We start from the raw sequence: 19,384 nt of genomic DNA, 5'->3' as shown, positions 1-19,384 counted from the left end.
AAAGACTTTTGCAAAAAGACTTTTCATAAAACACAGTTTAAATGAGGCTGTGCGCCGCTTTTCCTTTCCTTCCTGACACAATCCAGCTTTGAATCAGCGTAACGCTGTGTGTCAGATCTGTGCAGCTGTGATCATCTGACCATAACCCTTCATAGCAGTGACCATAAGTGCAGGACCAGCTTCAGTTAATGCTCTCTGCTGGAGACAGAGGCTCAGAGATCTGACAGAGATTATAATGATGATGGAGACAATGTGGTGTGACTTCTAAATCAACACATGCAGCGTTAAATCTACATTAATGTACGATAATACACTTTGGATCACTTTGAATAGTTTCTGAACATGTGATTATTTTTTAAACAGTTTTAACCATATTTAAAAAGTGTAATAGTGTCTGTTATAACATGGTTATAACGTCTTTATGACTTTTTCACTATTATTTTTTAAAGTTTAGCTTAAGTTCTTAAGACAATCTACTTGAGGAGCAAGGTGACTTACAGGTGAAAATAGTGAAAATAGAGTTTTTGACTAAAACAAGAATAATTTTTACACACTTGTGACAAATATTTGTTCTGGTTTTAAACATGAACTCACAATTTAATTTGTTACTTTTGCATCTGAAGTAAACGTACAGTATTTTGATATTTGAGGTGAATTCAGGTAAATAGGGACAGACAAAAACAATGAGGAACAAGTGAATTTTTTTGCAACATTCAGTGCCATAACTTTATGAATTCAACGTTTTCCGCTCCGATTTATAACCTGTTAGTACGGTATTAGACAACACCGAATCACACGGTATCACTCATATGTCTCTTAAACGATTTAGTCACTGCGAATCACAAGTGAAGAATCAATTCTCCTCATAATTTTATCACCTGTTGCTAAATGACCAGGTCACAGCACTCACAGCAAGATATCTATGATCACCCCCATCTGCTGAGCTTCGGCTAAAGAAGAACCGATGATCGGGCCGAAGAAGCTCTGGAGAGGCTAAAGGTCAAGGAACAATGCCTATAGAGAGAAGGGTTACCAAGATGGACGACACATGGCCTTAGGCCATCCACATCGGAGGAGGCTCTCACCCGCCGGGCATCTGTGGACAACAGGTGATGGAGGACAATACAACAGTGTTTCACAGCCTTTAGTGCAGCATTATCTTCACATACCCGCAACTTAACAGACTAATGCTGGAGCCACAGGCAAAGAGGACACTAATGGAGGCTCTAGCTGTGAAGATTGTCTCACGTCATAATGCCAATGTCTTTCCAGGTTATTATGGGTTCACAGAGTCGAAACTATACGGCATGCTTATGTGTGGTTCACGGCTAGGGGAGGACACCACAACCGCTTCTGAAACCGCAAGCTCCACTGCTGAGGTTAGACGTTTATAAACCATTTATGCAAGATGTTTTGTATATTTTGTATATATAGAAGCGTAAACGAAGTGAAGCCAGGGGGCTTGAGGTCCATCAGGTTTTGACGACACACTGAGATTCTAATGATGTGCACGAGTCAAAGCAGGTAGTCATTGTTAGTTCTTGTCTGAACTAAATCGTTTCATATATTAGAGCTACATATTTGATAAAACAAAAGGCAAAAAAAAAATGTGTGGAAAGAAAAATAAAATAATGGAACTATAGATGGCTGAAAAAAATTATATTTCATTTTAAAAACTAAAGTGGTAAGCTTAAATATAAATGGAATTATATTAATAAAAGATTTATTAACCCTAAAAAATATTTATTTTCCCCCCTCAACACAATTTTTTAGCAAATAACAAAAGAATTGTCAGAATAATCTGTGCAATTGTGTTTCTTTTATTAGCTTTTAAAAGATTTAAAGATGTTTTAAAAAAATAAACATTCTGCCATTGCAACTTGCTAATACGCATATAGCATCTTTATTTTAAATAAATATTTATTTCACCTTTTTATGGCTTTAGTTTAGTTAACTATACCAGTGAAATCAAATCAAATCATGTCAAAATTACAGGAGAAATACCAGAATGAGGGTCTTTCTGGTCAAAAAGGATGATAACCAGTGGTGTATACACATAAATTTATCTTAACTTCTACAGTACAAAATATAGATATATATATCGGGGCAAAAGATTACATTGAATATTTTAACTCAATAATTTATAGTTTTAAATATTTATAAAACTTTTAGGGAGTGATGACAAAAATAAATGTTACATTTAAAATTTTTACTTTTTAAATGTAAAAATGTTCAAATATAGGAAATTAACATGAGCAATTAAACACCCAATATCATCCGATACAGATCAATTAAAAACGTTATGCCATATCTGATAACCGATATGGTATAATGCATCACTGCAGAACAACACGGAATAGAATAGAATAGAATAGAATAGAATAGAATAGAATAGAGCTTTATTTGAACAATCAATGAAACTTTGTGTTGAAATCAGCAGAGAACAGATAAACTCCACTTAAGCAGGGATGGTAAAAGTGAAGGATGTGTGTCCTACAGCTCTTAAGAAGCTTTAAATGAAGTAGTTGATAGCTGCTTCTCTTGAGGGTGTCAAGGACCCTCTGTGACTTCAATAGGGTCTAAATCCCATCATCCACGCTTCCAACCGCCCTCCAGCGTCAATCAGACCGAGACTTACTAGGACTCATTGCATAATTAACCCCAAGTTAGAACTGAGATGAACTGTACAAACTGACCCCGATGACATTCCCACTCTTACTTACACTCCAGTGGAGCCATTTCGGTCGAGTCACAAAGTATTTGAATGGAAAACAAACCTCAAAACTACCAAACAATCTCAGAGGACATGAAACAGGTCTTAGTGGAGTCATTAGACAGGATTAAGGCAGTGTAGTGTATGAAACAGGATAAAGTGGGATTAATTAACTTCAGGAGTCTAATCTGATCTCTTCCAAAGGCCACTTCTGCTTTACCAAAGGATCTACTCCACACGATCTGCAATTACTCAACACCGTCAAGAGTTTTAATGCAGGGGGAGAACAGTCGAATTAGGTCGAAATGTTCACCGAGAGATGATTCGACCGGGATGGTTTGTGCACGTAGCGGAAAAGACGTCCAAATTCAACAGATGCAATGAGTCAGTCTTCTTAATTAGCGAGTCCTTCTTCGTAAATAAAGCAGGAGAAAGCAAACGCGAGAGACACGAGGGTCTGATTCGAGGGAGGACCTGTACAAGCTTCTGGGAGGGGTCCGCAGGCTAGACGGGGTCGTTGCGTTTTTATTGACTCCTAGCAAACCAAATAACCAGATTGTGCGATCCGTTATAGACACAGGGACACCGTGGGGCGAGCGAGGATTGGACACGGACACGCTGGCATTCCACGGCCCTATTGTGACCCGAATGAAAGAGGACAAAGAGACACCCCACTGATCAGAATCTGACGGGACGCCCCAAGAGACACAGGGCCACAACTGACCCTCTTTTCCAGGTGAAAAGGGGGTGAAAGAGTGAGAAAGAGAGGGACGAAAATAAGAAAGACAGCAAGAGAGAGAAAAAAAGGATTGAGGGGGAAAAAAGGAGAAGGGGAGTGACGAACGTCTGCGGTGTGACGGAGGGACAAAGACTCCAGAAGAGCCGTGACGGGAAAAAGAGAGCGAGCGGTTGTAGTGGGCGGAGGAAAGAGAAAGAGAAAGATAAAAGAGAGGGAAGGGGGACAAAAAGTGTTTGGTGAGGCAAGAAAAGATAAGACAATATATGCCAGTTGGTCATTTCCGGACAATATCCATAATCATGACTTAGACATTTGAATGAAGTTATCTTAAAGAAATCGACTGCTGCTTTGATTTCATCGGATAAGACCACGATCACAGCGTGTTTGTCACGTGAATACCTCGATGCTGAGCGAACATCTCCAAAGCTGAGCAGAGAATGAAAACACGATCAAAACGACACGACAAGGGGAAAACTGCATATACTGAAAGCATGACGGAGATCTGATGTTTTGGAATATGAAAATTGTGTTTTGATAGTTGAGGCTTTCAAAAGGCTGTCAAGTTTTAGTAATGAATCTACTTATGATGGAAGGACGTGATGGAAAAAGGTGGTCATAGGAACTGAATTAGTGTTAAAAATGCCCCCAACCCCCACCCCCAAAACTCTAGACTCCAGCAAATCACTTCATCAAAGCTGAGGTGTCACGAAAAGAAAGAGTGGCAGAACAACATAAGGAAAGGAGGAGACAAAAGAGAGCGAGGGAGAAAAAAGAGGGAGAGAAAGTCACTTGGTGTCACTGGGTGACCGACATTCTTCGCATTTTATGACCTCATCAAAGAGTCCGGCGTGCCACAAACCGTGACGAACTCCATTATTTAATTCAGATTGATTTTCTCAGGACACACTCAAAAAGCTCAATGAAAAAGACAAGTGCCATTTATTAGTTTATGTGCCTTAGTCATAAAAATCAATAAATAAGTGTTTTTTGTACATCAAGCTGTTAAAAATACTCCTCCGTGGCTATATACGTCAAAATATACTTTATTTTTGTCATGAAAAGCTGAATTTTTCATTAGCCATGATTGTCACGAGACCTAAACAAAATAGTAAAGGTGGTATAATGCTAAAAAGCTTCCGATAGGCTGATGTAAAAATGGGACCGTATTGCGCAAATTAAAATGAGCATTTGCACATCGGACGTTATGAAACTCTGCATAGCCACTAGAGGGCGATGTACAGATATACTTGAAGAAAGTTGATGAAAAGTTTTGTGTGGTAGGCCTATAATAAAGCCAGAGAGAAAAGTTCATAGCTTTGTCCAGTGAGAAAAAAAGATGGGCAACTTTTCACTGCTCAGTATTCAGAAACCTTACGAGGAGGTTAGCTTTGCTTACAGCTTCTTGATTCTTGATGCTGTCTACATTTTTAGGAAAAACCCCACAAAGGCTCTTTATCATGCTGAATGCGTTCATTAAACAAAAGAGACTGGTGTTATTCACTTTTAAAGCCGACGGCACAGATGACTAACACTGAGCTGTCCAGCAGACACACTCTCGGGAGTTTTTATTCCATCCTTAAAGAAAACCACTCGAGCCTTTGATCCAGTGAATAGACTTTCCCTCATTTGGGTGTCTGAATACGAACAAGAGCCCCAAAATGAAGCGTTTAGCAAGCAGGATTAGAATAGAGAGTGATTCAGCCGTGAAAATCCCTCCCTTTTAATGGCTGTTGGTGGAAGTCGCACTTTACAGCCGATTCGAGAGCATCTGGGAATCAGCGCGACCGAGCTGAAAGTTTGAGTTCGGAAAGCGTCGGCTGATCTCGGATCAGGGCCCCGGTGGAAGCCGGAAAAGTGATCATTCATATGAAGTGAGTTTGAAAGAGGAAGGCTGTCCGCCCACGCTATTTACGAAGCACCGCCGCGGTCAGTCATTGTTCGGAGCAACACGTTAACAAGAGAGGATGATGGAGGGGAAGGATCACAGAGGATCTGGAAAGGAAGAAATACAGAACCGCTGATAAAGCCATGTTTATCAGGAATGTTTATCAGTCTTCATTGTGTGGATCACAGTATCGCAGTGAACCATGTGCATTTCTGCAGTGCAAGTGAGACAAAATGACAGGAATAATTCAGCAAGCGATCTGTCAGTGTAGAAATGTGAAGGTACTTGCCTTTCCTCCGGGATACGGCTTTTCCTCAAAGCTGGTTGCCATTTTGTCAGGTGTGGAATATAGGCCAGACCCATTACGAGAAACCATAAAACTCTCTAAAGAAAGGAGCACAACAAAAGAGTGACTGAAGCAGCCATCTGGAAGAGATAAACAAACAAGGCACGCACGCACACACACACACACACACACACACACACACACACACACTACATTAACCTTGCAAATTTTCACATTACTCATGTGGTGAGTCACATCAGAAAAATGTAATGATTGAAAGAAACAATATATTGAATGTGCACCGTTAAAGTGTATTGAACACCTCGATTATTTCAATCAAGAATATTTCTGTACCTACACATACTACATTTAAAGAAAAATGTTTGTTTTTAAGAAGCATGTAGATAGGATTAAAAAAAGACATCTAGTGTCAGTTTTTAAAGAAACACTAGCAGTTAGAGAATAAATGTGCAGCTAATAAAGGGTGTTTCAAAAAAAGAAAAAAAAACTTTTTGGACCTTCTAGTACTATTCTAATTCTATTTTATCTGTCTTATTTTCTAACTTAGTTGAAAAAGTGAAACTTTATATTTTGAGACGTATATTTTAGATGCATTAAATGTAAATAAAACATTCAGTTATTTTTTTGTTTGTTTTTTATTTTGATGATTACAAGAATATAGCTCATAAAAGTCCAAATCCAGCATCTCAAAATATTAGAATATTTATATTTGAGATTCATTAAATGACCATCGGTGCAGTATAATTTCCAGGGATCTCTTGTTATTTGATACGAGACCGCTCACTTGGCAGTGGTCCAGAGGACGATCACAAAGAGGTTAATCACTGGAGCTCATCACGGTCACAGAGTGCTGTATTAAAGCATATTAAAGGCAAAGTTGACTGGGAGGAAGAAATGAGGTAGGAAAACAGAAACAGAAGCATCTTTCCTGGGATAAGGAGAACAATAACCAGACTGTTACTCAATCGCCGAGGTTCTGTTCGATTCATTTGTAAATCAGAGTCTAGGGTTTGGAGGAGGACTGGAGAGACACAGAATCCGAGCAGCTTGAAGACCAGCGAGAAGTTTGTGAAGTGACCTCTGCTTGTGCTTTTGTGTTTTATCAAGTTCAAAGTCAACGCAGCCATCTACCAGGACATTTTGAAGCGCTTTATGCTTCCATCTGCTTTATGGAAATGCTGATTTCTGTCGCTGATTTCGACTTTGGCACCTGCCCTCAAAGCCAAAACCGCTTCTAAGTGGCTCGCTGACCACGATATTACTGTGCCTGATTCAAAAGTGCCACAGGCTGATCTCTTCCAACACTCCTCACCGATGCTGGAGCGTCATTGAACATACTTTAAAAAACCTTTCTGTTTTGCAAATTCTTTTTTTGACTGATCTTAGGCAATATCATAATATTTTGAGATACTGGAAAAAACCAAAACGTTTAAAATGTTTTACTTTACATTTAATAAATCTAAGATATACATAAAGGTTTCACTTTTTGCAATAAATAACCAAAACATAGTTTGAAAGGCAGCAGTGTGTATGTCCTAACTGAACACAGTGACACCTGCTGGTCGACATAACGCCTTTTTATTTACTTGCACTTTTTCCATTGAACAAACCTTGATGGGTCCTCGTCCTGCAGCTGTGTAGGGTGACGGCGTTTCATTTCCTACTGGTTAGGCTTATTTGGAAATGATTTCTATATTTCATGCATTTAAAAAAACACAAAATCAATCCCAGTTCTGCCCATTGGCTGCAGTCAACACAAAAGTTTCTGTCATTCGTTTCTAGACGAAATAACCCATAGATCCAGTGTAAGGTGCAGAGAACCTACCGGGAACGTTCTCTTTAGTTTTATAAAGGTTCTTCACAGTGATGCCATAGAAGAACCATTTTTGGTTCCACAAAGAACCATTCAGTCAAAGGTTAAGGTTCTGTAGAGACAAAACAGGTCATGAAACTCCACAAGCATGATATTGAACAACGCTGAAAATGAGAAAGGAAAAATTAATAAGAAGTATAAAATATAAAAACATAATAAATCAATGAATAAATAAATAATACAAATACTTAAAATATAATGACAAATGATCAATGTTAAAAGTAAATAATTAAAAATTATCTAATAAATCATAGTCTAATAAATTATCTAACGTATGTAAAAATAACATTTACATTTTTTAAACCCCAATATTTTGTCATTGTTATTTGGATCTTAAGAAACTTAATCTGGGTTATGTGATATAGTGGGTAATCTCATATTAACGGATCATTTTAATGTTCCTTATGATGCTTAAATGTGCTCTGATTATCTTTAATGATTTAACAATAATTTTACTATAATCTTAAAATATAACTATAATTTTAAAGACGATATTTACCGTTTCTACATTTTATTTGGCCAGTGAAGCAAAGACATAAAAACAAAGCTATTGTCGCCGCGGCCTTCTTTTTCCGAACGCACTGCGCATGCGCTTCGCTACAGGTAAGGTTAACGAGAATAACAGCGTGCAGTAAGTCGACAACTGTTTGCTCTACTAACCAGCGTGTTCACAATTAAGATAATAAAATGACACGATAAGACGCACTTGCATTGATAGAGGGAGAAAAGTTCAATCATGAACTCAGACAACAAGCAAGTGGTCTAATGATTTGGAGACAAGGAGGTTTTATTTCTAATATTTTTCTTGTAATCTCGTTACCTCAAAATCAGAGAAGACAAACTGAAAGTGGCCAAGCTAATGTAGTTCATGGGCACACGTTTAAATGCTGTGCATATATATACAAAGAAAATCATTTCACTCCAGTACCCCTGTGTATGGACGGGGAACTTCACATTTTCACCAACTCGTTCTTCACCGAATTAAATGGGCTTGATTTTCCTGTGATAATGAGGCACGCGATGTGTTGAGGCATGAACAGAAACGACAAGAAAAAAATGACCAAACAAAAAGTTAAATAGACATTCCTCCCACTGGTTATACACAAGAATGCGCAAGCAGTAATTTTACAGTATAAACATGATGGAAAGAAATTTCACACAGCCTCGCTCTTAAATCAACTCAAAACAAAGTCTTTCCATTTTTAATCTCTAGTTTCTTTTTTTCGATGCATTTAAGGAAAAAAAAAAATGCTATTTACAAAAATCACACTTCTGACACCGTGAAGATTCGATAACTGGAGCTAGTTTTCTTTGTAATTTATGCATTACCCTTTCATTACAATGTTAGCAAAAGAATAAAGTAATATTTACAAGGGAAAACTCCAAATCTTAATTACTCGTCGTAGTGGCCAATGTGCATGTCTGCTGTATTCTGTTCCAATTAAAGAAAGCAGATGTGTCAATTTCTTCAAATGGTTGAATATGCACTACTAATGCGCACACGCACGCGCGCACGCACACACACACACACACACACAGCAAAGGAAATGGAATTTGTTGATTCAGAGTTGTTGGTGTAAAGCAGAGTCGCCGTGGCAACAGATAAAGTTAAACAGCGCTCAGGTCCCTCCCTACGGAATCTCTCATTGGGCGTCGAACAGTTCAGTCTTATATGAGATTGTTTTTATTTAATCCACTTTGACCACGCTGTAGATCTTGGTGACAAACCAAAAGCAGGCAAAAAATCCAATTGTACCTACGGGCAAAAAGAAGCACAAAAGATCCAGATCAAGAAACCACTACACATTATATTACACAATATATATGTACTACTGTTTTCATCTTGCAGTCAAAACATAATCTCAATAATAACTGTTGTTTTCCTTGAATAGCATACAGATCATGAACTTTCTGGAATCATTAATGTTTAACACATTCTGGTTAATTGATTTAAATGCATTGACATTTCCGCTAAAAAAGTCTGAAAATAAGCAATGTTTTCATAACTGAAATACAGGGAAAAGAAATATACAGAACTACAAAAAGCACTTAGACTTTCGCCAGTGACCGGCCCTTAACTCTACGGACATACAGACCTGTGAACAGGAAGAAGATGAGTGCCATGATCATGGTGTAGCCGAAGTAAAGAATAGTGCTGGCAAGTCCACTGATCTGCAGCTTAGAGAAGAAGTAATGGATGGCATAGACCAGGAAATAAACAGCTGTGAACCCGCTGGTAAGGAAGGAGCGCCACTGCCAGTGATAGTCCTGAGAGACGGCATATACACAAAGCAAATCAAACAACAACCTTCACCAAAACATGCATATTGTCACACGTGTACAGGTAATGTGGATTTTTCTGTCTGGACTCTCACCTCAGCACACAGGTGGAAGTAGCAGAGGAGGATCGTGGCCTCAGAGCAGGTGATGACCAGGATGATGAAGACCAGGAAGAGGAAGCCAAACATATAGTACATCTGATGAGACCTGAAATATCAGTGGTTTAAACAAAACAGGGTTTTCATTTGAGTTCCAAACCTAAAGCTTTCGTAATCATTGGAATCAAAGCAGCTGTTAATCGTCATCGCTAACCAAATGCTGTTGAGGATGAAGAAGAGCTGGATGAAGATGCAGCCGAACGGCAGGATTCCACCCATGACGATGCCAGGAAGAGGTTTGGTGTAGAAGGACTGCTCTGGAATCTGTCTGGGGATCTGATTAGTCCGCACAGGATGTTCAATGCCCTGAAATTACACACGCATATATAAGAAAGAGTAACAGGCGTAACAGGATTTTTTGACGCCAAAAGTAAAAAAAATGGCTTCTGCAAAACAATTTGAAAGTTAGGAAAGCTTACACTCTTCTTAAAACCGAAGTAGGCTCCGATAAAAGTGAGGGGCACTGAGATACAGAACCACAGAGCCAGGATGGCCACTAGAGTGCCAAAGGGCATGGCGGCTGATGAACCTTCACCCCACAAAATCAGATTCATTACGAAGAAATCAGCAAACACCACCCTGAAAAAGCACGTCAATTTATTATTCACAACAAGCCATATTTAAGGTACACATCAACATACAAAACTAAAAAAGTGCAAAATGGTATAAATCTTCCATCGACGGTTACATTTAACTGCTTAATGGAAATTACATTTCAATTCAAAGGAATGAAGTATTTCTTTATTTACCCACCCTGGACAGAGAAACGCTGTCAACAGGACATTGGTCTTCCACTTCTCCCCACCGAAGGCTGAAATGAGAGAGACACCAGTTCACCTCAACATTTCAACAAGCATATAAAATCCCCCAACAACATTAAACCAAAAAGAGAAAATGCAGTCAATGCGCTACAGTTGTAATACATCAATATGAGCCTCTAAAGGTAAAAAAAAGTTATATCATTTGTAAAGCGTTTTGCTGTTTATTACAGACTTCAAAGCACGTGCTGGAATTCAAACTCATCAACATTCTTTCGGTTACCATCTCACAAAAACGAGCATATACTTAGTTTTTTATGAAAAAAGAAAAGTTCTCTTCCAATGCACAAGGTCTTGTGGATAATATTAAATAAAAATGTATAATGCACAGATATTTCAAAAAATCTATTCACTGAATATAATCATTTTCATATATGATGTAGGCAAATTAGCCTACTTGCTCCTCAGAGCGAGCTGACGAATTAATAAATGCATCTGTGCTTTTGAAGGTGGATACTGCTACTGGGAATGCAGTTGGGTAAGAGTTATAATATAGAAATGACAGACTTTGCTCATCCATTTCAGAATGACCAGAGCAACATATAGTTCCTGTGTGAATGAGATTTCCCGTTCTAGTGATCCCGTCACATGACTTTTTTGATGCACGTGGAGAAATGTATTCTGTAAATGTGTTTCCATCTTAGTTGAAGAACACATTTCTTTCTAATCAAAGTTTATCCTACTCAAATACGTGTATAAGGTTTTAATTCACATTTTTAGAAAGCATGTGCATCTTGTTGTTTGCATGGTTTTTATACTGTATTTAATAAAAGTAGGTGGATGGAAATGTAGCTACTGAGATGCCGCCTAGCATTTACCACAATCCTGCGCATCAACACTGATGTAACGAATCAGAAATATCCATTATGATTCCGTTTCTAATTAAAGAGGAAAAGCGGAGAGAAGATCAAAGGGGACACTTCTGTCGTATGAACAACGTTCAAACAGAGCTCAGCAGATGGATCTATAACTGATATTGTTAAGATATGAGAATAAGCTCTCATTGTGTTCAGCACGAGCTGCAGAACACAAGTAAAGCAAAAAAAAGCAGCAGGGGTGTGTAGGTCTGCCTGTTTGTGTAAAGGGCTCCTCTGACACTAATTAAATCTAACGAACTGCAGACAGCCCTAATGAAAGGAGGATCAGAGATCAAAGGTCAGTCCTCTGCTGTGCACTTACATTTGTAGTAGCGGGCAGCCACATAACCAGCTGGAGTACCCAGGAGCACCCACAGCACCACTGCACACGTCATCAGAGCCCCGCGGTTAGCAGGTGACAGGAAACCCAAACAGGCAAAAACTACCGGGGAAAAAAACATGTTGTCAGGTTCAGGATGTCTACAGAATCCTTAAAAGCATATTTTAGATGTAGCTAATGCAGTGCTGTACAGGTTCAAACACTGATTCAGCTATTCAAGATACATGCAAGTAAAAATAGAACTATTTTAGGCAACAACAAAAAAAAACCTATATCGGTCAACCTGCATTTTATGAGGAAGTCCTGATTTTTCAGTTTCTCTCAACAACATTCACTTGATACTGTCACATAAGCTGTAAACAAATTCTGACCCCAAACATATTTTACACATTTGTCTCTTTACGCCTAAGACAAATTTCTAAAGCAAAGTAAGAAATCTACGTTTTGATTTTTTACTGGTCTTCTTCTATCAATCGGGGTTTGAATTTCTCTGTTGCTCTGCTGTCAATATACTTACAGAGAGTAACGAATGTCATGATGAAGATCTGAGTGCCAGAGCCCAGGAACACAGACAGCAGCATGCCTTTTCTGGGAGGCCTGAAGACGTCTCCGTGAACAAGCTTCCAGCCAAATTCCTCCTGGGCATCCTCCTGGAAAAGATGGAGTGGAAAAGGGAGGCTTTAACAATAGCGGGAGCTAACGGAACCTCGTTCAGGCGCGGGCTTGGGTCTACAGCCCAATTACGGCTAACAGAGATCAAAGGAAAGACGCCGGCTGCTGCTCAGACCAATGATACACTGTGTCACTCTTGCTCTGTCCTTAATGAGTGTGATGTGTGAGGACGGGGGAGGGGCCAGGAAACAGAGAACACGTAAAAGCAACAGATGCGTGTATCACGCCCGACCCTGTCTGACCTCTAACCCCGGATAGGAGGGACCGAATATATATATGAGATCTAAATGCGAACTGTGTATTTAGGGTGACTCATATCAAGGGAGAAGGCAGATGTGTGCGCACTTGTCTGTCTCTCCTCATCAGTGTGACCTTCACTGTTGGCAGTAGACCATCCTGACCACAAACATAAGTGACACACGTTAACACCCGCTCGTTAGCTTAAAAACCAAACACCGCTCTAAACTTATACACACATGCAAACATAAACATAGACCAAACTTGTCTGTATGAAACACACACACACACACACACACACACAATAAGGTGTTAAGAGAGGATTAATCACGTATATCAGACAGTGACATGACAGTTAAGGTGAGCTCACCACAGAGTCCATCTGGTTGTATCTGGCGATGTCTTTATGGAGCGTCCGAAGCATAATCATAGCAACCATTCCAGAGAGGAAGAGTACGATGACCAAAGAGTTCATGATACTGGTGGCAGAATACAAAACATTTCAGGACATATTTGCTAAAACACGTCATGGATTTATTAGGGTATGTGCCCTGAGACAAATGACACTGCAATCCAACTTTGGTCATTATTATCATCATCATCAACAACACTATTATTATTATTAATAATAGAAATAAGACCTTTGTTTTATGTAAATTACCATGAAAATGGTAATTATGAAAAATACCATAAGAGAGAACCGTAGTTTTAAATTAATCATACCTAATCTATTGTCCTGTAATCTAAAAATCAGTAGGCTATAACAACAATTATTATTATTATACAATGTATGTTTATATTTCAATTGTAAAAATGAAATTAATAAACATTATTACAGCGATAATACTATTAATGTTTACTCTTTGCAAAGGATGAATGTGTAGTGTTTTGCAAATAGACAAGTTTAAGAGAGCGCTTGTCTACTCTGAGCGTGTCCTTTAAACCAGGCTATGTGTGTGATATGTGTCCTCACCTAAACCACTGAATGTTGGTGTGCGGCATAGACTCAAGAATGTAATCCCATCTAGAGGCCCAGCGAATCAGTTTGTCCTCCTGCAAACACCAAACCAGCAGTTATACACAAAAAAACCAAGAGCTCTGCTGAAATATTGATATAATAAATCACTTTACAGGATCTACCATCTCACGAATAAAAGAAGCCCTTGGTTGACAAGAGTACAGACACTTACATATTCTATCAAACTGATTCATGTATAGCAGGCCTGGTTTATAATAACATGCATATAAACCCAGTTTAACATAAATGCATAATTTATGATGATTAGATCGCAAGGCCTTTCAAATGATCATTTTAAATGTAATTATTTTATTTTTTATACATCTAGTATGTGATGAACAGTGACAACTTTAGCTGAGCTTTACTGAAGTGTATTTATTAGACAATAATTGGAAGATGCTCTGCAGCAAGAAAGCCCTGCCTCACAGAAAACATGGGGCATGATACAAGCACGCCTCCTTGTGGAAAAACACAGAACAGCACTTCTCGATTTGAATGAGGATTACGCATGCAAATGATTTAAGTTGTTTACAACTACTATAAAAAGAAAGACCTCATTTTTTTAAACTGAATCAAAGTGTGAGTTTCTATAATTCCCTATGCTACTGTTTCTTGTCAGACAAGCACAAACTGTTGTGCTTTTGTGCTCTATATGCAATATTTATATGCAAATGTTAATATTCTCAATTAAAATCAGTGAATGTTTCTGTTCACAAAACTTGTTTTAAATAGCTTGTTTTCACATCTGTTTAACGGGTTCGGAATGACATGGGTGAGTAAATGATAAAAAAGATTGTTCATTTTAAAGGTAAGCAAACCCTTTAAGGCTAATATGGAAGTATCTTAATCACTGACCACAAACTTGACGGAGTACGTGTAGGGAATCTTGATTTCTCCACTGAACTTGTTGCTCAGACTCATGGGAGGTCCTGTGCAGTCCGGTTTCTCCAAGTTAGTGTGCTTATAGCTTTAAAAAGAGACAAGAAATATAGTTCATACATATTAAATTTAATATTCTATCATTATGCTTAATTTGACAATGTCATGTTTAAATATACTGTTGATTTCTCTTAGATCTTAATTGGCTAAACTGCACCGTTCTCTGTTGCCTTGTTATTGGTTAGAAAATCCTCAAATACCTCTTGGGCTCTAATTTAGCTGCAACCAGTCTGGCACCGGCAGCCTCGTTTTCCACCACATGGTAGAAAATAGTGATGTCCACATGGTTGAAGATGTAGAAGGTGTCTTTGTCATTGAAGTCAGCCTGCATAAAAATTAAACCACTGCATGAACAATTTGCCAAATAATCACGTGGCCTTGGAAAAGTCTAGGAAGTGTTACTCACATTGACCACACAGGCATCTTTGGCCCGTCCCGTGTCTGTGACATAGCAACCGATGGGGAAGCCTGGATTACAGAACTTCTGATTGTCCTCCACATCGTAACACCAGGTCACCGGCATATTATCCACAATCCTTAGAGTCAAATAAGTGGTGAGAAGCTATGGCTTTGTTATAGTGCTGTGTTTCAGCACAGAGACATACAGAGAGACTGCCTCACCAGTGGTGCTGGTAATTGAGGAGCATTCCCTTCTTGAGAAATTCCAGCTTGGCCTTATCCTCGGCTTTCTCGGTGTTGTAAGGTTTAAGACAGACATTCTGACACTCAAAATTCTTCTTGAAGGAAAACTAGAAGAAAAACAAACAAACTCACAACACAGAATACAAAGCAGTAATAAAAAGAACACTGCAATACAGACAGAGACTTTGCAGAGGCTTTTAGCCAAGGTGATGTGAACACACAGGAAATAGGCATTATTTCATTATTAAGGTGTACTAGCACCATTTGCACCAACTTTTGCATGTACAGATAAATTATGTTTATCCAAATGGTTGTTCCCCACTGTGATTAGATACTATTCAAGTGATCTTCCTGGCCTGGCCAGAGACTGAAGTTCAACTGTTCAAGATCTATGACAGCGTATTTCTGGAATGTAACGTTTAATCAAATGCAGCTCTTTCATGGATGTTGTGAAGTTCTTTGCGGTCTGTTTTTGTGTAAACTTCAAGACGAACACTTTTGTTTTCACTGACTACTCCTCTTAAGCGGTGAAGTCTTTTTGCACACAGTAATAATGGCATCTTTGCACTTAGAACACCAAAGAATTGAGCTGTTGCCAGCTTTCATGATTTGTCTTTTTTTGAAAGACGATCGCAACATTTTTTTTTCACTGCAGTCTACAGACTTTACACAAATTACACCAGTCTCTGTAATAATGGAAGTTCATGCATACCCAAGGCATTGAACCCGTTGACATTGATAGTGCCAAGCTCTAAGCTACAAGAACGTTTTGTGATGTACCTTGTACGGGGACGGCTCTATTCTTTCTCCAAACAACACTTGACCCAAGTTCTCAGATGGACGTTTCTCAGATACATCAGCACAAAAATCAAACCTGAAAGGATAATAATAAACAAGTAATAATCAGAAACAACCAAAACAATAATCAAAAAGATGGCTTCTTTTTTTAAACAAGAGATATATTTAGAAACCATGATTTTGAAGCCTTAGAATCCAGTCTTAAAAGGATAGCTTTAAGAAACCAAAAAAAGAAAAAATGTTCAACAGAATGCAATAGGAGTCAATGGCAAATATGTATGTGTGTATATATATATATATATATATATATATATATATATATATATAAAAAATCATTACTATATTAAGTAGAAATCGTGTTCAATTAAGATATTCTGTACATTTCCAACCATAAATACATCAAAACGTAATTTTTCATTAGTAATATGCATTGCTAAGAGCTTCATTTGGACAACTTTAAAGTTGATTTTCTCAATATTTTCGTTTTTGTCTTTTTGTACCGTCTCATTCCAGACTTACACGTAGTTGTATCTCAACCAAATATTGTCCTATCCTAACAAACCACGCATCAATGGAAAGCTTATATGGTGAACGGAAAACATCCGATTAATGGCCGGAAGCTGAGGAGTCGCCAGTTACAACAAGATCTGAAGAACAGGGAACCGGAAGGACACACAGAGAATATTGATTTTGCGATAATGACGAACCAACAGTACATTATTCCTTATACATACACAAAACATGTATCTGTTTGGTTACACCTCCAGCTAGCCCAACAAATTGTGTTTTAATACATTTCCTTAAGCAAAACTTTTTACATTTGTTGTTTTTCCTATGCATGTGTGTAATGTTAATTCAGACAGAACACCCGTGGGAGCTCGAGCACACAGTAAGCGCAAGTCAGATTAATAATGCAAAGCTTATGTCATATTGAATGTCTTGCGAGGAAGACTATGCCATTCCTGCCTCCATTCGATTATACAGCGGGTGAAGTGACTGAAAGGGCTCTGTGTTAACATAACGGCTCTCCCTCCTCGGTGTGCAAACCGTCTGAGGACAAGTCTCTACATTCAAACTTTCCTCCCCTCCCTCTCCAGCCTCTCTCTCGAGTTTATCTGCAACACCCTCGCTACGTTTTATCCTCATCAGGTTTTTCCACAAACAGTTACCAAAGCAAATCTAGTTAACCACGCAAAACATGTTGTGCAAAACCACGTTCAAAGTGAACATTTCTTCAGCATTGTCCATCGCGGTGTTGATATCGCTAACTAAAACTCAAAAACCTAAACAACTGAAATGAAGCAATTTTAAATAACAAAATTAAACATTTAAATAAGTTACAATTTAAAAAGAAACAAAAATGAGTAAATGACAAATAAAAAAAAAAAACACTTGACAAATGACACAAACAAACTTCACTTTGGTTGCTACATGAAATAAAACAAGTCAAACTAAAATGATTAAACCCACAATAAATGAACAGTATTAATAAATACTATAACATACAGTATAATTTATACTCACGCGGTGTATTCATAGGGCAAAACAGATTCCACAGAATCCAGCCTGTTCACAAAGAGCTCAATGGTAGACTGTCAAAAACAGAAGAGTCAAAGGTTATGGCAATTATGTAATGTCCACAGTAATCCCTTCTTTCTGTAAAATAAAGGTGTCAATATTTGAAGTTTAAAATTGCCCGTGTGACGGCATCTCTAAAAAAAAAAAAAAAAAAAACTTTATAAATCATTATCACAAAGGGCTTAGAAAAACAATACAAATGTAAACCACAGTCCTTTACAAAAGTCATAGGCTACTAGTTATTGTTTGTATTGTAAATATAAAAAAAAAAATTCTTAGTGGAAAAAAAATGTTCAAAAATTCATGAGGATGATGGTAGAAGGAAATTTGCAGTGGTTCAACATATAATACTACTTCAATAAGACAATGAGTAGTAACGTTTGTATGCTTGTTAATGGAGTATAATGTTCCACCCCCCAGATATAATAAAGAAGAAAACATGTCACACCTGTTAAACCAGTTTATAGATTACAGGACATGTGTCACCAACTACCTGCTATTCCCACAGGTATAGATTTAAACAAACATATTGAACATATGATTACATTACATCCTTCAAAAGTGATATAAAGAACATGCCGTCATGAGATCATTCAGAACCTGTCAATGAGATTTATTAATTCATAACCACGCGTATGAATGCCCTTTTACTTATCAACTGCGCGCTTTGTGGCGGTAATATTACAAAGAAAAAAAGCAGTCAGTCCCTAACGTCTCCTTTAGTGTTCCGTAGAACAAACGCAGTTTGGGAGACACATCGGTTTAGCAAATTAATAGCGTGCTTTATTTCTAAGGGAATCAAGTTACCTCATTTACACTCAATATCGTGACACACGAGAAAGAAAAGAGCATCTACACTTAAAGGCTCACAGACCCACGGAAGTCAGTTTTATTGTTTTTTAACTACAAAGTGTCGGAAAGGACGAAACGAGCGGGTTTAACGTTAGCTGTTATCTTTCTCAAAGCAACGGCGTTTCCACAACTGACACCCAGCAATAGCATACCGAGCTAGCATAGAGCAGCAGGGACCCTGTTAACGTTACAGAGAAACACGACACGTCTCACGGGTTTTAACGAAACCGTTTATTCCGCGCAGCGATGTGAACATTTACCTTGCAGTCTGGCACGTCGCTGTTTTTATCGCCCTCTTCTTTCTCACAGAAGCTGACCGGGGCCAAACCAGGAAGATAGAAACTCAACGCGTCCCGCAGCGATCCGCACACAAAAAGCAACAAAAACACGACACGGAAACGGTGGAACACGACCATTTTGCCTCGACGGACCGGTTAAGGATTCGGCAGATGTATTTACATGCGGAGAATGTAGATATGCGTGTCAGAATTCAGACATTGGTGGTATCTGAGCACAAGCGCTAGCGAAACCGCTGCCTGCGTAGCAGCATCTGACTCCTCAGACACGTCATCCGTCACGAACAGCATGATGGGATAGTGGTGGACTTCAACGCGGAAGACAACGGCAACATCAAATACAAGGCCTTGAAAATGATGTCCTTGTTAAATTAAAAGTATC

General features: G+C 38.4%; 1 protein-coding gene across 1 annotated transcript; it reads right to left on the bottom strand.

Annotated features, from left to right (window-relative positions):
- Positions 1 to 8,278: 8,278 nt before the first annotated feature.
- tm9sf2 (transmembrane 9 superfamily member 2) lies at positions 8,279 to 19,276 on the bottom strand. The gene is made up of 17 exons (XM_043247168.1): positions 18,967 to 19,276; positions 17,801 to 17,868; positions 16,259 to 16,352; positions 15,458 to 15,585; positions 15,243 to 15,372; positions 15,037 to 15,161; positions 14,753 to 14,864; positions 13,853 to 13,932; positions 13,250 to 13,358; positions 12,488 to 12,620; positions 11,953 to 12,072; positions 10,709 to 10,766; positions 10,375 to 10,534; positions 10,110 to 10,261; positions 9,893 to 10,004; positions 9,614 to 9,785; positions 8,279 to 9,273 (listed from the first exon to the last, which is right to left on the bottom strand). Exons 1-17 carry the CDS (start codon positions 19,120 to 19,122, stop codon positions 9,206 to 9,208), a joined length of 1,977 nt encoding a protein of 658 aa, XP_043103103.1. The 5' UTR covers positions 19,123 to 19,276; the 3' UTR covers positions 8,279 to 9,205.
- Between the last annotated feature and the right edge of the window lie 108 nt (positions 19,277 to 19,384).

The sequence above is a fragment of the Puntigrus tetrazona genome, chromosome 1, assembly GCF_018831695.1.
Source record: "Puntigrus tetrazona isolate hp1 chromosome 1, ASM1883169v1, whole genome shotgun sequence".
Lineage (NCBI taxonomy): Eukaryota > Metazoa > Chordata > Actinopteri > Cypriniformes > Cyprinidae > Puntigrus > Puntigrus tetrazona.
Note: the sequence above shows the minus strand (reverse complement) of the source record. Positions and strands in the feature narration are given on the sequence as shown.

Excerpts from the sequence above, each read along its gene's own strand:
- tm9sf2 (XM_043247168.1), bottom strand. The coding sequence starts at position 19,122 with ATGGTCGTGTTCCACCGTTTCCGTGTCGTGTTTTTGTTGCTTTTTGTG. Across the intron at positions 15,586-16,258 it reads TAGAGCCGTCCCCGTACAAG|TTTTCCTTCAAGAAGAATTT; the intron begins GTACATCACAAA and ends TTTTTCTTCTAG. Across the intron at positions 15,373-15,457 it reads CTCAATTACCAGCACCACTG|GATTGTGGATAATATGCCGG; the intron begins GTGAGGCAGTCT and ends TTTGACTCTAAG.